Source organism: Salmo salar, chromosome ssa07 (assembly GCF_905237065.1).
Source record: "Salmo salar chromosome ssa07, Ssal_v3.1, whole genome shotgun sequence".
NCBI classification, from domain to species: Eukaryota; Metazoa; Chordata; class Actinopteri; order Salmoniformes; family Salmonidae; genus Salmo; species Salmo salar.
In genome coordinates this window covers 60,857,547-60,878,584 of record NC_059448.1, presented here as the reverse complement: position 1 = coordinate 60,878,584, position 21,038 = coordinate 60,857,547, and the positions used below count along the sequence as shown (strand labels likewise).

Sequence of the window (21,038 nt, the reverse complement as noted above, 5' to 3'; positions counted from 1 at the left end):
TTGATGTCACCAGATTTATTATAGATGCAGTATAAGGTTAGCTAATTAGCTAAAATTGAGGGGAGGCCACCGGATTTTAGCTAGCTAACGCTAGCATTACTAGCTATTTTTGACGAACTTTGCAAGCTAATGACAACATTACCATGTCTAAAGTAAATTTGATGACATAATAACGCTGGCAAAGTTGTTTCCTACTAAATAATTCACTCTTTCACCAATGTCATCGTATTTCCAGGCACTATAGTGTAATTTAGACACAACAGTAGTTAGCCTCCGTCCAGAATGACTGGGTTTAGGCCACCACTATGGCGCCACCGGTAGAGGACGACTTGAGAACTTTCATAACAACGTAACATGACAACGGCATGACGTGACCCCGTGATGGACGTACGACCTATGCGTCAGGACAAGCAACCAGACAGATATACATTTAGAACAGCTAAACTGACAGCTAAACTGACAGCTAGTGTATAGGAACATGAGACAATCAGCTCTATACAGTACAGTTAGTGACACAAGCCAGTTAGATCTATAGACACAGAACAGCAACAGTGAAAAGCCAGACAGATCTACATGTCTATGTCTATGCAAACCATTCTCCACCACAATCCATTTTCTGGTTACCTTCGTCGTCGCTTTTGTAGCAGGAATCTGCAATATGAGAATTCTTGATTGCAATATTTCTATGGAGTTTAACATTCGTACATTCATCCTAATATTGGTATTGATTTTTATTGTACAATGATTGTCCCTGATACCTCTACTGTTTGAATCATAAGTCATATACACTGTATGATGTGGTTGCCTGGTGGACAGAGAGTATGAAGTCATTTACATGAATAAAGAGGCTACTGTTTCCGTCTCCATCTCCAGACAATTCATTGTAGCATATATATATATATATATATATATCCTTTGTATATCACTGTTCAAGTTTCTCTGTCCACACCTCAGCAATCATCAATATAGCATGTACATGTTAAACAGTAGGCTATATACTTCACAGTGTAACAGTATAGACTAGCTAGGCTATATGTTTAACAGTGTAACAGTGTAGACTTGCTAGGCTATATGTTTAACAGTGTAACAGTATAGACTAGCTAGGCTATATGTTTAACAGTGTAACAGTATAGACTAGCTAGGCTATATGTTTAACAGTGTAGACTAGCTAGGCTATATACTTCACAGTGTAACAGTGTAGACTAGCTAGGCTATATGTTTAACAGTGTAACAGTATAGACTACACACACACACACACACACACACACACACACACACACACACACACACACACACACACACACACACACACACACACACACACACACACACACTGGTAATAATAGACACTAATGTTCTTACCTGGTGTGAGAGAGACAGAATCATCAAAGACAGCAACAGGAGAAACATGGAACAGAGAGAGAGAGACAGAAAACACCTTGTTAGCGACAGTGACTGACAGGTCTGGATCTTTCTGATCTGTCAGTGATTGGCTGTATACAACACAAGGGAATAGTGAACCTTAAAAAGAACGGAAACAGTGTAATGTATTGTAGTGCCCCTGGCAATAGGAATGTTATGTACTTGTATATTATGCTTGTATTGTATGTGCAAGCTTGAACGAGAGGTATTCACAATGCAACACACAGTACATGTGAGAGACAGGGAAGGTAAAAAATAGTGTGTGTGTGCGTTCGTGTTATTGTGTGTGTGTGTGTGTGTGTGTGTGTGTGTGTGTGTGTGTGTGTGTGTGTGTGTGTGTGTGTGTGTGTGTGTGTATACGCGTTACTCGCAATGTGAGTCCGCAACAGTCCTCAACACCCAATAATGGAGACCTTTCTGTCAGAGGGATTTGATTGGTCAAGGCTAATAGTTTTCCGTCACTTCAGTTCAACACACTGGAAATCAAGCCCTTAAATGGTGCTAGAAATATATCTGGAAAACTTCAATCTTTTAAAAGGTCTTTCCACACCAGTGGCTCTGATGCCTCAGGCAAAGACAGGGAGGGAGGGAGGGAGGGAGGGAGGGAGGGAGGGAGGGAGGGAGGGAGGGAGGGAGATATAGAGAGACGGATGGAGGGACGGAGGGAGGGACAGGGAAAGAGAGAGGGAGGGTGTGCAGATAGAGAGACAAAGCGAGAGAAAGAGAGAGAGAGAGACAGAGAGAGAGAGAGAGAGAGAGAGAGAGAGAGAGAGAGGAGACAAGCAGATAATTTCTCTGTTACATTTTGTATCATCAGTAGCGTCAACAGCGATAACAAATCAACAGTGGCACGCGTGCAGAGAAAATCAATTATCTGTGGGGCACAGGAAGCAGCGCTTCAACAAAAGTCTCTTAACTTCGCGACACCGTAGACTCTCATCACAGCTTGCCACAACAACAAGAGCTTGTCTGATAGGTTGAGGAAATTATGATGATCGTGTGGAGACTGGCTTGAGGGTCAAATGGGTAAGCATTGTTTGTGACTATTCCATTGGCGCGTTTGACACATATTGAAAGACCAACTGCTTGAACCCAGGTTGATGCCCATAGACCTGACCTGCCAGTTTATATTACACTGACTGCTAACCCAGGATAGTAACAGAGAATAACAGAGATAATAACATACCACTGACTCCTAACCCAGACTAGTAACAGAGAATAACAGAGATAATAACATACCACTGACTCCTAACCCAGGCTAGTAACAGAGAATAACAGAGATAATAACATACCACTGACTCCTAACCCAGACTAGTAACAGAGAATAACAGAGATAATAACATACCACTGACTCCTAACCCAGACTAGTAACAGAGAATAACAGAGATAATAACATACCACTGACTCCTAACCCAGGCTAGTAACAGAGAATAACAGAGATAATAACATACCACTGACTCCTAACCCAGGCTAGTAACAGAGAATAACAGAGATAATAACATACCACTGACTCCTAACCCAGACTAGTAACAGAGAATAACAGAGATAATAACATACCACTGACTCCTAATCCAGACTAGTAACAGAGAATAACAGAGATAATAACATACCACTGACTCCTAACCCAGGCTAGTAACAGAGAATAACAGAGATAATAACATACCACTGACTCCTAACCCAGGCTAGTAACAGAGAATAACAGAGATAATAACATACCACTGACTCCTAACCCAGACTAGTAACAGAGAATAACAGAGATAATAACATACCACTGACTCCTAACCCAGGCTAGTAACAGAGAATAACAGAGATAATAACATACCACTGACTCCTAACCCAGGCTAGTAACAGAGAATAACAGAGATAATAACATACCACTGACTCCTAACCCAGACTAGTAACAGAGAATAACAGAGATAATAACATACCACTGACTCCTAACCCAGGCTAGTAACAGAGAATAACAGAGATAATAACATACCACTGACTCCTAACCCAGGCTAGTAACAGAGAATAACAGAGATAATAACATACCACTGACTCCCTAACCCAGACTAGTAACAGAGAATAACAGAGATAATAACATACCACTGACTCCTAACCCAGACTAGTAACAGAGAATAACAGAGATAATAACATACCACTGACTCCTAACCCAGACTAGTAACAGAGAATAACAGAGATAATAACATACCACTGACTCCTAACCCAGACTAGTAACAGAGAATAACAGAGATAATAACATACCACTGACTCCTAACCCAGGCTAGTAACAGAGAATAACAGAGATAATAACATACCACTGACTCCTAACCCAGGCTAGTAACAGAGAATAACAGAGATAATAACATACCACTGACTCCTAACCCAGGCTAGTAACAGAGAATAACAGAGATAATAACATACCACTGACTCCTAACCCAGACTAGTAACAGAGAATAACAGAGATAATAACATACCACTGACTCCTAACCCAGGCCAGTAACAGAGATAATAACAGAGATAATAACATACCACTGACTCCTAACCCAGGATAGTAACAGAGAATTGTAGTAACAATGACATGTTGCTATGGGTTTCCATTTAAGAAAGACATGGGGATACAGTAGTGACAGGCAGCAATGAGATAAACAGGTAGTACCACTCCTTCATATATTTACCCAATGAGATAAACAGGTACTACCACTCCTTCATATATTTACCCAATGAGATAAACATGTACTACCACTCCTTCATATATTTACCCAATGAGATAAACAGGTACTACCACTCCTTCATATATTTACCCAATGAGATAAACAGGTAGTACCACTCCTTCATATATTTACCCAATGAGATAAACAGGTACTACCACTCCTTCATATATTTACCCAATGAGATAAACAGGTACTACCACTCCTTCATATATTTACCCAATGAGATAAACAGGTAGTACCACTCCTTCATATATTTACCCAATGAGATAAACAGGTAGTACCACTCCTTCATATATTTACCCAATGAGATAAACAGGTAGTACCACTCCTTCATATATTTACCCAATGAGATAAACAGGTAGTACCACTCCTTCATATATTTACCCAATGAGATAAACAGGTACTATCACTCCTTCATATATTTACCCAATGAGATAAACAGGTACTACCACTCCTTCATATATTTACCCAATGAGATAAACAGGTAGTACCACTTCTTCATATATTTACCCAATGAGATAAACAGGTAGTACCACTCCTTCATATATTTACCCAATGAGATAAACAGGTAGTACCACTCCTTCATATATTTACCCAATGAGATAAACAGGTACTACCACTCCTTCATATATTTACCCAATGAGATAAACAGGTACTACCACTCCTTCATATATTTACCCAATGAGATAAACAGGTACTACCACTCCTTCATATATTTACCCAATGAGATAAACAGGTACTACCACTCCTTCATATATTTACCCAATGAGATAAACAGGTACTACCACTCCTTCATATATTTACCCAATGAGATAAACAGGTACTACCACTCCTTCATATATTTACCCAATGAGATAAACAGGTAGTACCACTCCTTCATATATTTACCCAATGAGATAAACAGGTACTACCACTCCTTCATATATTTACCCAATGAGATAAACAGGTACTACCACTCCTTCATATATTTACCCAATGAGATAAACAGGTAGTACCACTCCTTCATATATTTACCCAATGAGATAAACAGGTACTACCACTCCTTCATATATTTACCCAATGAGATAAACAGGTAGTACCACTCCTTCATATATTTACCCAATGAGATAAACAGGTACTACCACTCCTTCATATATTTACCCAATGAGATAAACAGGTAGTACCACTCCTTCATATATTTACCCAATGAGATAAACAGGTAGTACCACTCCTTCATATATTTACCCAATGAGATAAACAGGTACTACCACTCCTTCATATATTTACCCAATGAGATAAACAGGTACTACCACTCCTTCATATATTTACCCAATGAGATAAACAGGTAGTACCACTCCTTCATATATTTACCCAATGAGATAAACAGGTAGTACCACTCCTTCATATATTTACCCAATGAGATAAACAGGTAGTACCACTCCTTCATATATTTACCCAATGAGATAAACAGGTAGTACCACTCCTTCATATATTTACCCAATGAGATAAACAGGTAGTACCACTCCTTCATATATTTACCCAATGAGATAAACAGGTAGTACCACTCCTTCATATATTTACCCAATGAGATAAACAGGTAGTACCACTCCTTCATATATTTACCCAATGAGATAAACAGGTACTACCACTCCTTCATATATTTACCCAATGAGATAAACAGGTAGTACCACTCCTTCATATATTTACCCAATGAGATAAACAGGTAGTACCACTCCTTCATATATTTACCCAATGAGATAAACAGGTAGTACCACTCCTTCATATATTTACCCAATGAGATAAACAGGTACTACCACTCCTTCATATATTTACCCAATGAGATAAACAGGTAGTACCACTCCTTCATATATTTACCCAATGAGATAAACAGGTACTACCACTCCTTCATATATTTACCCAATGAGATAAACAGGTACTATCACTCCTTCATATATTTACCCAATGAGATAAACAGGTACTACCACTCCTTCATATATTTACCCAATGAGATAAACAGGTACTACCACTCCTTCATATATTTACCCAATGAGATAAACAGGTACTACCACTCCTTCATATATTTACCCAATGAGATAAACAGGTACTATCACTCCTTCATATATTTACCCAATGAGATAAACAGGTACTACCACTCCTTCATATATTTACCCAATGAGATAAACAGGTAGTACCACTCCTTCATATATTTACCCAATGAGATAAACAGGTACTATCACTCCTTCATATATTTACCCAATGAGATAAACAGGTACTATCACTCCTTCATATATTTACCCAATGAGATAAACAGGTAGTACCGACTCCTTCATATATTTACCCAATGAGATAAACAGGTAGTACCACTCCTTCATATATTTACCCAATGAGATAAACAGGTACTACCACTCCTTCATATATTTACCCAATGAGATAAACAGGTAGTACCACTCCTTCATATATTTACCCAATGAGATAAACAGGTAGTACCACTCCTTCATATATTTACCCAATGAGATAAACAGGTAGTACCACTCCTTCATATATTTACCCAATGAGATAAACAGGTAGTATCACTCCTTCATATATTTACCCAATGAGATAAACAGGTAGTACCACTCCTTCATATATTTACCCAATGAGATAAACAGGTAGTACCACTCCTTCATATATTTACCCAATGAGATAAACAGGTAGTACCACTCCTTCATATATTTACCCAATGAGATAAACAGGTAGTACCACTCCTTCATATATTTACCCAATGAGATAAACAGGTACTACCACTCCTTCATATATTTACCCAATGAGATAAACAGGTACTACCACTCCTTCATATATTTACCCAATGAGATAAACAGGTAGTACCACTCCTTCATATATTTACCCAATGAGATAAACAGGTACTACCACTCCTTCATATATTTACCCAATGAGATAAACAGGTAGTACCACTCCTTCATATATTTACCCAATGAGATAAACAGGTAGTATCACTCCTTCATATATTTACCCAATGAGATAAACAGGTAGTACCACTCCTTCATATATTTACCCAATGAGATAAACAGGTAGTACCACTCCTTCATATATTTACCCAATGAGATAAACAGGTACTACCACTCCTTCATATATTTACCCAATGAGATAAACAGGTAGTACCACTCCTTCATATATTTACCCAATGAGATAAACAGGTAGTACCACTCCTTCATATATTTACCCAATGAGATAAACAGGTACTATCACTCCTTCATATATTTACCCAATGAGATAAACAGGTAGTACCACTCCTTCATATATTTACCCAATGAGATAAACAGGTAGTACCACTCCTTCATATATTTACCCAATGAGATAAACAGGTAGTACCACTCCTTCATATATTTACCCAATGAGATAAACAGGTAGTACCACTCCTTCATATATTTACCCAATGAGATAAACAGGTAGTATCACTCCTTCATATATTTACCCAATGAGATAAACAGGTAGTACCACTCCTTCATATATTTACCCAATGAGATAAACAGGTAGTACCACTCCTTCATATATTTACCCAATGAGATAAACAGGTACTATCACTCCTTCATATATTTACCCAATGAGATAAACAGGTAGTATCACTCCTTCATATATTTACCCAATGAGATAAACAGGTACTATCACTCCTTCATATATTTACCCAATGAGATAAACAGGTACTATCACTCCTTCATATATTTACCCAATGAGATAAACAGGTAGTATCACTCCTTCATATATTTACCCAATGAGATAAACAGGTAGTACCACTCCTTCATATATTTACCCAATGAGATAAACAGGTACTACCACTCCTTCATATATTTACCCAATGAGATAAACAGGTACTATCACTCCTTCATATATTTACCCAATGAGATAAACAGGTAGTACCACTCCTTCATATATTTACCCAATGAGATAAACAGGTACTACCACTCCTTCATATATTTACCCAATGAGATAAACAGGTACTACCACTCCTTCATATATTTACCCAATGAGATAAACAGGTACTATCACTCCTTCATATATTTACCCAATGAGATAAACAGGTACTATCACTCCTTCATATATTTACCCAATGAGATAAACAGGTAGTATCACTCCTTCATATATTTACCCAATGAGATAAACAGGTAGTATCACTCCTTCATATATTAACCCAATGAGATAAACAGGTACTATCACTCCTTCATATATTTACCCAATGAGATAAACAGGTAGTATCACTCCTTCATATATTTACCCAATGAGATAAACAGGTACTATCACTCCTTCATATATTTACCCAATGAGATAAACAGGTACTACCACTCCTTCATATATTTACCCAATGAGATAAACAGGTAGTATCACTCCTTCATATATTTACCCAATGAGATAAACAGGTACTATCACTCCTTCATATATTTACCCAATGAGATAAACAGGTACTATCACTCCTTCATATATTTACCCAATGAGATAAACAGGTACTACCACTCCTTCATATATTTACCCAATGAGATAAACAGGTAGTACCACTCCTTCATATATTTACCCAATGAGATAAACAGGTACTATCACTCCTTCATATATTTACCCAATGAGATAAACAGGTACTATCACTCCTTCATATATTTACCCAATGAGATAAACAGGTAGTATCACTCCTTCATATATTTACCCAATGAGATAAACAGGTAGTACCACTCCTTCATATATTTACCCAATGAGATAAACAGGTACTATCACTCCTTCATATATTTACCCAATGAGATAAACAGGTAGTACCACTCCTTCATATATTTACCCAATGAGATAAACAGGTAGTACCACTCCTTCATATATTTACCCAATGAGATAAACAGGTACTACCACTCCTTCATATATTTACCCAATGAGATAAACAGGTAGTACCACTCCTTCATATATTTACCCAATGAGATAAACAGGTAGTACCACTCCTTCATATATTTACCCAATGAGATAAACAGGTAGTACCACTCCTTCATATATTTACCCAATGAGATAAACAGGTAGTACCACTCCTTCATATATTTACCCAATGAGATAAACAGGTAGTACCACTCCTTCATATATTTACCCAATGAGATAAACAGGTAGTACCACTCCTTCATATATTTACCCAATGAGATAAACAGGTACTATCACTCCTTCATATATTTACCCAATGAGATAAACAGGTACTATCACTCCTTCATATATTTACCCAATGAGATAAACAGGTAGTATCACTCCTTCATATATTTACCCAATGAGATAAACAGGTACTACCACTCCTTCATATATTTACCCAATGAGATAAACAGGTACTATCACTCCTTCATATATTTACCCAATGAGATAAACAGGTAGTACCACTCCTTCATATATTTACCCAATGAGATAAACAGGTACTATCACTCCTTCATATATTTACCCAATGAGATAAACAGGTAGTACCACTCCTTCATATATTTACCCAATGAGATAAACAGGTACTACCACTCCTTCATATATTTACCCAATGAGATAAACAGGTAGTACCACTCCTTCATATATTTACCCAATGAGATAAACAGGTACTACCACTCCTTCATATATTTACCCAATGAGATAAACAGGTACTACCACTCCTTCATATATTTACCCAATGAGATAAACAGGTACTACCACTCCTTCATATATTTACCCAATGAGATAAACAGGTACTACCACTCCTTCATATATTTACCCAATGAGATAAACAGGTACTACCACTCCTTCATATATTTACCCAATGAGATAAACAGGTAGTATCACTCCTTCATATATTTACCCAATGAGATAAACAGGTACTATCACTCCTTCATATATTTACCCAATGAGATAAACAGGTACTACCACTCCTTCATATATTTACCCAATGAGATAAACAGGTACTATCACTCCTTCATATATTTACCCAATGAGATAAACAGGTACTACCACTCCTTCATATATTTACCCAATGAGATAAACAGGTACTATCACTCCTTCATATATTTACCCAATGAGATAAACAGGTAGTACCACTCCTTCATATATTTACCCAATGAGATAAACAGGTAGTACCACTCCTTCATATATTTACCCAATGAGATAAACAGGTAGTACCACTCCTTCATATATTTACCCAATGAGATAAACAGGTAGTATCACTCCTTCATATATTTACCCAATGAGATAAACAGGTAGTACCACTCCTTCATATATTTACCCAATGAGATAAACAGGTAGTACCACTCCTTCATATATTTACCCAATGAGATAAACAGGTAGTACCACTCCTTCATATATTTACCCAATGAGATAAACAGGTAGTACCACTCCTTCATATATTTACCCAATGAGATAAACAGGTAGTACCAGTCCTTCATATATTTACCCAATGAGATAAACAGGTACTACCACTCCTTCATATATTTACCCAATGAGATAAACAGGTAGTACCACTCCTTCATATATTTACCCAATGAGATAAACAGGTACTACCACTCCTTCATATATTTACCCAATGAGATAAACAGGTAGTACACTGACCTTCATATATTTACCCAATGAGATAAACAGGTAGTACCACTCCTTCATATATATACCCAATGAGATAAACAGGTAGTACCACTCCTTCATATATTTACCCAATGAGATAAACAGGTAGTACCACTCCTTCATATATTTACCCAATGAGATAAACAGGTAGTACCACTCCTTCATATATTTACCCAATGAGATAAACAGGTAGTACCACTCCTTCATATATTTACCCAATGAGATAAACAGGTAGTACCACTCCTTCATATATTTACCCAATGAGATAAACAGGTAGTACCACTCCTTCACATATTTACCCAATGAGATGAGGGTATTTTCTAGCATTAAGGACCCCTATTATAATATTTTATTTCCCCAATGCAACATAGACACAAATAGTATCCTTCAAAAATGTAAAACCACTAAAATATGCGTTACAAAACACCAAAGTGAATAATTCCTTCAGTACTAAAATACTTACAACGCTGAATAGCTTCATACTGCATATCATTAGCATAGGAATGAGCATATCAATGAGAGAGAGAGAGAGAGAGAGAGAGAGAGAGAGAGAGAGAGAGAGAGAGAGAGAGAGAGAGAGAGAGAGAGAGAGAGAGAGAGAGAGGGAGAGAGAGAGAGAGAGATAATGTAGAGATCTTGCCAAGGACAGAGGAAACACCAGAAAGGGTTCAATATGACTGAGGATGTGTTCCAAATGGCACCGTAGTCCCTAAATAGTGCACACTATCTGCCCTAGTGCACTAAGGAATGCTGAGTGTACAAAACATTGCGGAAACCTTCTTAACAGCCTCAATTCGTCAGGGCATGGTCTCTACAAGGTGTCGAAAGCGTTCCACAGGGATGCTGGCCCATGTTGACTCCAATGCTTCCCACAGTTGTGTCAAGTTGGCTGGATGTCCTTTGGGTGGTGGACCATTGTTAATACACACAGGAAACTGTTGAGCGTGAAAAACCCAGCAGCGTTGCAGTTCTTGGCACCTACTACCGTACCCTGTTCAAAGGCACTTAAATCTTTTGTCTTGCCCATTCACCCTCTGAATGGGACACAGACACAATCCATGTCTCAATTGTCTCAAAGCTTATAAACCCTTCTTTAACCCCGTCTCCTCCTCTTCATCTACACTGATTGAAGTGGATTTAACAAGTGACATCAATAAGGGATCATAGCTTTCACCCTGGATTCACCTGGTCAGTCTGCCATGGAAAGGGCAGGTGTCCTTAATGTTTTGTCCAGTCAGTGTATAAGGCACAGAGGACCATTTGGAAGACTCCGTCTTCACAGAGACAATAGACAGCTCAGAGCCATGACTATAAATATGAAGACAATCAGTAGCAAAGAGGATATAGGTTTGGCACATCCCACTGGCAGCATCAGTGTTGTGTTAGCGGTGGTACTGATGCCCATCTGGCAATGCTGGTGGCTGGTGTCCCAAGACAGGGAGGAGAGACACAGCCACACAGACACAATTCAATGCAACACAAAACCCATCCCTTAGATAGGACTCTGTTCTATGGTAAAAGGTGAATAACTTGCACTCTATTGAAATGGACTCTATTGGTCTGGGATGTTGTTAGTTCTAGGACAGTAGTAGGGTGGTGTTAGTTCTAGAACGGTAGTTGGGTGTTAGTTCTAGAACAGTAATAGGGTGTTAGTTCTAGAACAGTGGTAGGGTATTAGTTCTAGAACAGTAGTAGGGTGTTAGTTCTAGAACAGTAGTAGGGTGTTAGTTCTAGAACAGTAGTAGGGTATTAGTTCTAGAACAGTAGTAGGGTGTTAGTTCTGGGACAGTAGTAGGGTGTTGTTAGTTCTAGAACAGTAGTAGGGTGTTAGTTCTAGAACAGTAGTAGGGTGTTAGTTCTAGGACAGTAGTAGGGTGTTAGTACTAGAACAGTAGTAGGGTGTTAGTTCTAGAACAGTAGTAGGGTGTTAGTTCTAGGACAGTAGTAGGGTGTTGTTAGTTCTAGAACAGTAGTAGGGTGTTAGTTCTAGAACAGTAGTAGGGTGTTAGTTCTAGGACAGTAATAGGGTGTTGTTAGTTCTAGGACAGTAGTAGGGTGTTAGTTCTAGAACAGTAGTAGGGTGTTGTTAGTTCTAGAACAGTAGTAGGGTGTTAGTTCTAGAACAGTAGTAGGGTGTTAGTTCTAGGACAGTAGTAGGGTGTTAGTTCTAGGACAGTAGTATGGTGTTAGTTCTAGAACAGTAGTAGGGTGTTAGTTCTAGAACAGTAGTAGGGTGTTAGTTCTAGAACAGTAGTAGGGTGTTAGTTCTAGAACAGTAGTAGGGTGTTAGTTATAGAACAGTAGTAGGGTGTTAGTTCTAGGACAGTAGTAGGGTGTTAGTTCTAGAACAGTAGTAGGGTGTTAGTTCTAGAACAGTAGTAGGGTGTTAGTTCTAGAACAGTAGTAGGGTGTTAGTTCTAGAACAGTAGTAGGGTGTTAGTTCTAGGACAGTAGTAGAGTGTTACTTCTAGAACAGTAGTAGGGTGTTAGTTCTAGGACAGTAGTAGGGTGTTAGTTCTAGAACAGTAGTAGGGTGTTAGTTCTAGAACAGTAGTAGGGTGTTAGTTCTAGAACAGTAGTAGGGTGTTAGTTCTAGAACAGTAGTAGGGTGTTAGTTCTAGGACAGTAGTAGGGTGTTAGTTCTAGAACAGTAGTAGGGTGTTAGTTCTAGGACAGAGGTAGGGTGTTATTTCTAGAACAGTAGTAGGGTGTTAGTTCTGGGACAGTAGTAGGGTGTTAGTTCTAGAACAGTAGTAGGGTGTTAGTTCTAGGACAGTAGTAGGGTGTTGTTAGTTCTAGAACAGTAGTAGGGTGTTGTTAGTTCTAGAACAGTAGTAGGGTGTTAGTTCTAGAACAGTAGTAGGGTGTTAGTTCTAGGACAGTAATAGGGTGTTGTTAGTTCTAGGACAGTAGTAGGGTGTTAGTTCTAGAACAGTAGTAGGGTGTTGTTAGTTCTAGAACAGTAGTAGGGTGTTAGTTCTAGAACAGTAGTAGGGTGTTAGTTCTAGGACAGTAGTAGGGTGTTAGTTCTAGGACAGTAGTATGGTGTTAGTTCTAGAACAGTAGTAGGGTGTTAGTTCTAGAACAGTAGTAGGGTGTTAGTTCTAGAACAGTAGTAGGGTGTTAGTTCTAGAACAGTAGTAGGGTGTTAGTTCTAGAACAGTAGTAGGGTGTTAGTTCTAGGACAGTAGTAGGGTGTTAGTTCTAGAACAGTAGTAGGGTGTTAGTTCTAGAACAGTAGTAGGGTGTTAGTTCTAGAACAGTAGTAGGGTGTTAGTTCTAGAACAGTAGTAGGGTGTTAGTTCTAGGACAGTAGTAGAGTGTTACTTCTAGAACAGTAGTAGGGTGTTAGTTCTAGGACAGTAGTAGGGTGTTAGTTCTAGAACAGTAGTAGGGTGTTAGTTCTAGAACAGTAGTAGGGTGTTAGTTCTAGAACAGTAGTAGGGTGTTAGTTCTAGAACAGTAGTAGGGTGTTAGTTCTAGGACAGTAGTAGGGTGTTAGTTCTAGAACAGTAGTAGGGTGTTAGTTCTAGAACAGAGGTAGGGTATTATTTCTAGAACAGTAGTAGGGTGTTAGTTCTAGAACAGTAGTAGGGTGTTAGTTCTAGAACAGTAGTAGGGTGTTAGTTCTAGGACAGTAATAGGGTGTTGTTAGTTCTAGAACAGTAGTAGGGTGTTAGTTCTAGAACAGTAGTAGGGTGTTAGTTCTAGAACAGTAGTAGGGTGTTAGTTCTAGAACAGTAGTAGGGTGTTAGTTCTAGAACAGTAGTAGGGTGTTAGTTCTAGAACAGTAGTAGGGTGTTAGTTCTAGAACAGTAGTAGGGTGTTAGTTCTAGAACAGTAGTAGGGTGTTAGTTCTAGAACAGTAGTAGGGTGTTAGTTCTAGGACAGTAGTAGGGTGTTAGTTCTAGAACAGTAGTAGGGTGTTAGTTCTAGAACAGTAGTAGGGTGTTAGTTCTAGGACAGTAGTAGGGTATTAGTTCTAGAACAGTAGTAGGGTGTTAGTTCTAGAACAGTAGTAGGGTGTTATTTCTAGGACAGTAGTAGGGTGTTAGTTCAAGAACAGTAGTAGGGTGTTAGTTCTAGGACAGTAGTAGGGTGTTGTTAGTTCTAGAACAGTAGTAGGGTGTTAGTTCTAGAACAGTAGTAGGGTGTTAGTTCTAGAACAGTAGTAGGGTGTTAGTTCTAGAACAGTAGTAGGGTGTTAGTTCTAGAACAGTAGTAGGGTTGTTAGTTCTAGGACAGTAGTAGGGTGTTAGTTCTAGGACAGTAGTAGGGTGTTAGTTCTAGAACAGTAGTAGGGTGTTAGTTCTAGGACAGTAGTAGGGTGTTGTTAGTTCTAGGACAGTAGTAGGGGTGTTAGTTCTAGAACAGTAGTAGGGTGTTAGTTCTAGAACAGTAGTAGGGTGTTAGTTCTAGAACAGTAGTAGGGTGTTAGTTCTAGGACAGTAGTAGGGTGTTAGTTCTAGAACAGTAGTAGGGTGTTAGTTCTAGGACAGTAGTAGGGTGTTAGTTCTAGAACAGTAGTAGGGTGTTAGTTCTAGAACAGTAGTAGGGTATTAGTTCTAGAACAGTAGTAGGGTGTTAGTTCTAGGACAGTAGTAGGGTGTTAGTTCTAGGACAGTAATGAGGGATGAATGAATAGAGGGAGGGATGAGGGATGGAGGAATAGAGGGAGGGATGAGGGATGGAGGAATAGATGGAGGAATAGAGGGAGGGATGAGGGATGGAGGAATAGAGGGAGGGATGAGGGATGGAGGAATAGAGGGAGGGATGAGGGATGAAGGAATAGAGGGAGGGATGAGGAATGGAGGAATAGAGGGAGGGATGAGGGATGAAGGAATAGTCGTGTTGTACTGCTGGATATGGAGTCTGACTATGTTCTTCCTCAGTAAACTCTGACAGTCTCTCCTCTCCTCCTCTCCTTCCCTCCACTCCCCCTCTCCTCCTCTCTTTCCCTCCACTCCCCCTCTCCTCCTCTCTTTCCCTCCACTCCCCCTCTCCTCCTCTCCTTTCCCTCCACTCCCCTCTATTCCCCTCTGGACCCCATCTGCCCTGGATGTTAAAATGATTAAACCAACGCGGGGAATCAAACGTTATTTTCAGAGACATAGAGAATCCAGTGTTTCTCTCTCTTTGTCTGTGAGGAGAGTAATTCCTGTGCTGTAGCCCACACTTGAAGGGACAGAGAAGGGTTGGGAGAAGGTGTGTGTGTGAGAACACACCATGTACTGGTTTCCTCAGATAAGGGCTTCTACATTGTCACAGTAAATCAATGTGACACACTAACCATCATACATCATAACACCCACAAGAAATACTCAGGGTGAGGAGAAACACACACACACGTACACGAATGCACGAACACGCACGCACACACACACACAAACACATGCACATACACGTACACACAGTGGGCATAACATAACGACTGCAGCCCATGGGTGTCTTCCATTGTTCCCCAGGCTTGTCTTCCCGTCTATAATAGCCCATCTTTCAACGTGGGAGAATACTGAAATAACATGCCAGTATACTTTACAGCCCTTCATTATACGTGGGAGAATACTGAAATAACATGCCAGTATACTTTACAGCCCTTCTTTCTACGTGGGAGAATACTGAAATAACATGCCAGTATACTTTACAGCCCTTCTTTCTACGTGGGAGAATACTGAAATAATATGCCAGTATACTTTAAAGCCCATCTTTCAACGTGGGAGAATACTGAAATAACATGCCAGTATACTTTAAAGCCCATCTTTCAACGTGGGAGAATACTGAAATAACATGCCAGTATACTTTACAGCCCTTCATTATACGTGGGAGAATACTGAAATAATATGCCAGTATACTTTACAGCCCTTCTTTCTACGTGGGAGAATACTGAAATAATATGCCAGTATACTTTACAGCCCTTCATTATACGTGGGAGAATACTGAAATAATATGCCAGTATACTTTACAGCCCTTCATTATATGTGGGAGTATAGTGAAATAATATGCCAGTATACTTCACGTGCCAACAGACAGGTAAGTGATAGAGAGGGACTGAGAAAGGCTCCCAAATGGCACCCTATCACTGTTTAGTGCACTACTTTATACCAGAGTCTTCTGGGTCCTGGTGCACTACTTTATACCAGAGTCTTATTGTCCTGGTGCACTACTTTATACCAGAGTCTTATTGTCCTGGTGCACTACTTTATACCAGAGTCTTATTGTCCTGGTACACTACTTTATACCAGAGTCTTATTGTCCCTGGTGCACTACTTTATACCAGAGTCTTATTGTCCTGGTGCACTACTTTATACCAGAGTCTTATTGTCCTGGTGCACTACTTTATACCAGAGTCTTATGGGTCCTGGTACACTACTTTATACCAGAGTCTTATGGGTCCTGGTGCACTACTTTATACCAGAGTCTTATTGTCCTGGTGCACTACTTTATACCAGAGTCTTATTGTCCTGGTGCACTACTTTATACCAGAGTCTTATGGGTCCTGGTGCACTACTTAATACCAGAGTCTTATTGTCCTGGTGCACTACTTTATACCAGAGTCTTATTGTCCTGGTGCACTACTTTATACCAGAGTCTTATTGTCCTGGTGCACTACTTTATACCAGAGTCTTATTGTCCTGGTGCACTACTTTATACCAGAGTCTTATGGGTCCTGGTGCACTACTTTATACCAGAGTCTTATTGTCCTGGTGCACTACTTTATACCAGAGTCTTATGGGTCCTGGTGCACTACTTTCTACCAGAGTCTTATTGTCCTGGTGCACTACTTTATACCAGAGTCTTATGGGTCCTGGTGCACTACTTTATACCAGAGTCTTATTGTCCTGGTGCACTACTTTATACCAGAGTCTTATGGGTCCTGGTGCACTACTTTCTACCAGAGTCTTATTGTCCTGGTGCACTACTTTATACCAGAGTCTTATTGTCCTGGTGCACTACTTTATACCAGAGTCTTATTGTCCTGGTGCACTACTTTCTACCAGAGTCTTATTGTCCTGGTGCACTACTTTATACCAGAGTCTTATTGTCCTGGTACACTACTTTATACCAGAGTCTTATTGTCCTGGTACACTACTTTATACCAGAGTCTTATTGTCCTGGTGCACTACTTTATACCAGAGTCTTATGTGTCCTGGTGCACTACTTTATACCAGAGTCTTATTGTCCTGGTGCACTACTTTATACCAGAGTCTTATTGTCCTGGTGCACTACTTTACACCAGAGTCTTATGTGTCCTGGTGCACTACTTTATACCAGAGTCTTATTGTCCTGGTGCACTACTTTATACCAGAGTCTTATTGTCCTGGTGCACTACTTTATACCAGAGTCTTATGGGGCCTGGTGCACTATAAATGGAATAGGGGACCATTTTAGACACACCCTGTGGGTTGTTGAGTTTACAGAACCTACAGCCTCATGTTGGTCTCCTGTTGCACATTTTATAGCTTCTCCAGTTGTTGTGGAAACAAGTGTGTGGCAAAGAAAATGAATAATGAAATGGTAGAGAGGGAGAGGAGGGAGAGAGAGGGGTGTAGGTAGAGGAGAGGAAGGAGAGAGGGGATGGAGGTAGAAAGGGAGAGAAGGAGGGAGAGAGATGATGGAGGTAGAGAATGAGGGAGAGAGATGGATGGAGGTAGAGTGAGAGAAGGAGTGAGAGAGAGAGGGATGGAGGTAGAGTGAGAGAAGGAGTGAGAGAGAGACAGATGGAGGTAGAGTGAGAGAAGGAGTGAGAGAGAGACAGATGGAGGTAGAGGGAGAGAAGGAGTGAGAGAGAGGGATGGAAGTAGAGGGAGAGAAGGAGTGAGAGAGAGGGATGAAGTTAGAGTGAGAGAAGGAGTGAGAGAGAGAGGGATGGAGGTAGAGTGAGAGAAGGAGTGAGAGAGAGAGGGATGAAGGTAGAGTGAGAGAAGGAGTGAGAGAGAGACAGATGGAGGTAGAGTGAGAGAAGGAGTGAGAGAGAGACGGATGGAGGTAGAGGGAGAGAAGGAGTGAGAGAGATGGATGAAGGTAGAGTGAGAGAAGGAGTGAGAGAGAGAGGGATGAAGGTAGAGTGAGAGAAGGAGTGAGAGAGAGACAGATGGAGGTAGAGTGAGTGAAGGAGTGAGAGAGAGACGGATGGAGGTAGAGGGAGAGAAGGAGTGAGAGAGATGGATGAAGGTAGAGTGAGAGAAGGAGTGAGAGAGAGAGAGGGAGATGTATGAGGGAGATGTATGCCCTCTAGTGGTTTTACAATCAGGAAAAAACAGCTAAAATCCTCCTCTACTGTCCTCTCCTCTCCCCTCCCTTCTCTCCTCTTCACTCTCCTCTCCTCTCCGCTTCACTCTCCTCTCCTCTCCTCTCCTCTCCTCTCCTCTCCTCTCCTCTCCTCTCCTCTCCTCTCCTATCCTATCCTATCCTCACCTCTCTCTCTCCTCCACCCCCAGGGATGCATCCAAACCAGTAAGGGCTGACTCATAAGGCAGAGATGGAAAAGAGAGAAGAGAGAGGAGAGAGGAGAGAGAGGAGAGAGAGGAAAGAGAGCCAGAGAGAAGAGAGAGAGCAGCATGTTGAGCCTTGAAGCAGGTCACCATGTGTGCAGAGAGAACAGCAACAGGCCTAACCTATATACATATGAAGCAGGTCACCATGTGTGAAGAGAGAACAGCAACAGGCCTAGTCTATATACATATGAAGCAGGTCACCATGTGTGAAGAGAGAACAGCCACAGGCCTATATACATATGAAGCAGGTCACCATGTGTGAAGAGAGAACAGCAACAGGCCTAGTCTATATACATATGAAACAGGTCACCATGTGTGAAGAGAGAACAGCAACAGGCCTAGTCTATATACATATGAAGCAGGTCACCATGTGTGAAGAGAGAACAGCTACAGGCCTAGCCTATATACATATGAAGCAGGTCACCATGTGTGAAGTGCGAACAGCCAGAGGCCTATATACATATGAAGCAGGTCACCATGTGTGAAGAGAGAACAGCCACAGGCCTATATACATATGAAGCAGGTCACCATGTGTGAAGAGAGAACAGCAACAGGCCTAGTCTATATACATATGAAGCAGGTCACCATGTGTGAAGAGAGAACAGCTACAGGCCTAGTCTATTTACATATGAAGCAGGTCACCATGTGTGCAGGGAGAACAGCAACAGGCCTATATACATATGAAGCAGGTCACCATGTGTGAAGAGCGAACAGCCACAGGCCTATATACATATGAAGCAGGTCACCATGTGTGAAGAGAGAACAGCTACAGGCCTAGTCTATTTACATATGAAGCAGGTCACCATGTGTGAAGAGCGAACAGCCACAGGCCTATATACATATGAAACAGGTCACCATGTGTGAAGAGAGAACAGCAACAGGCCTATATACATATGAAGCAGGTCACCATGTGTAAAGAGAGAACAGCAACAGGCCTAGTCTATATACATATGAAACAGGTCACCATGTGTAAAGAGAGAACAGCAACAGGCCTAGTCTATATACATATGAAACAGGTCACCATGTGTAAAGAGAGAACAGCTACAGGCCTAGTCTATTTACATATGAAGCAGGTCACCATGTGTAAAGAGAGAACAGCTACAGGCCTAGTCTATTTACATATGAAGCAGGTCACCATGTGTAAAGAGAGAACAGCTACAGGCCTAACCTATATACATATTACTGTTTTTGTACCATCATCTTTGATATGCAAGAGAAAAGCCATAATGTATTATTCCAGCCCAGGTGCAATTTACATTTTGGCCACTAGATGGCAGCAGTGTATGTGTAAAAGTTTTAAACTGATCCAATGAACCATTGTATTTCTGTTCAAAACGGTGTATCAAGACTGCCCAAATGTGACTAATGTGTTTATTAATAACTTTTCATTTTCAAAACTGTGCACTCTCCTCAAACAATAGCATGGTATTCTTTCACTGTAATAGCTACTGTAAATTGGACAGTACAGTTAGATTAACAATAATTTTTATCTGCCAATATCAGATATGTCTATGTCCTGGAAAATGTTCTTGTTACTTACAACCTCATGCTTATCGCATTAGCCTACGTTAACTCAACCATCCCGCAGGGGACCCACCAGTCCTGAAGAAGTTTTTAAGTCATCCGTATTCTCCAGTAATACATTTGCAGACGCTATAGTATAGGTTCTAATACAAGGTATTAGATGCCGTGACCAATTAATAGGCACAAATACCATAACTTTTATCCGGGGAAGTGGGTAGCTCTACCTTGGAAAATGGTTGTTAGACGGTGTGTATTATAGACGGGAGTGAAGAAATGTAAAACACCCTGGACAGCGATGGGAGAGGTTAGGGAATAATAACTATTGATATGGCAACAGAAGGCCCCG

At 40.2% G+C, this 21,038-nt stretch overlaps 1 protein-coding gene across 1 annotated transcript in view; it reads right to left on the bottom strand.

Moving 5' to 3' along the window:
- Nucleotides 1-21,038, bottom strand: part of LOC106595591 (glutamate receptor-interacting protein 1) — a 431,870-nt gene that overhangs the window by 312,777 nt on the left and 98,055 nt on the right. Inside the window, 1 exon segment of the mRNA XM_045722404.1 lies at nucleotides 625-651. Within this exon segment, the coding sequence (XP_045578360.1) occupies nucleotides 625-651 (27 nt within the window).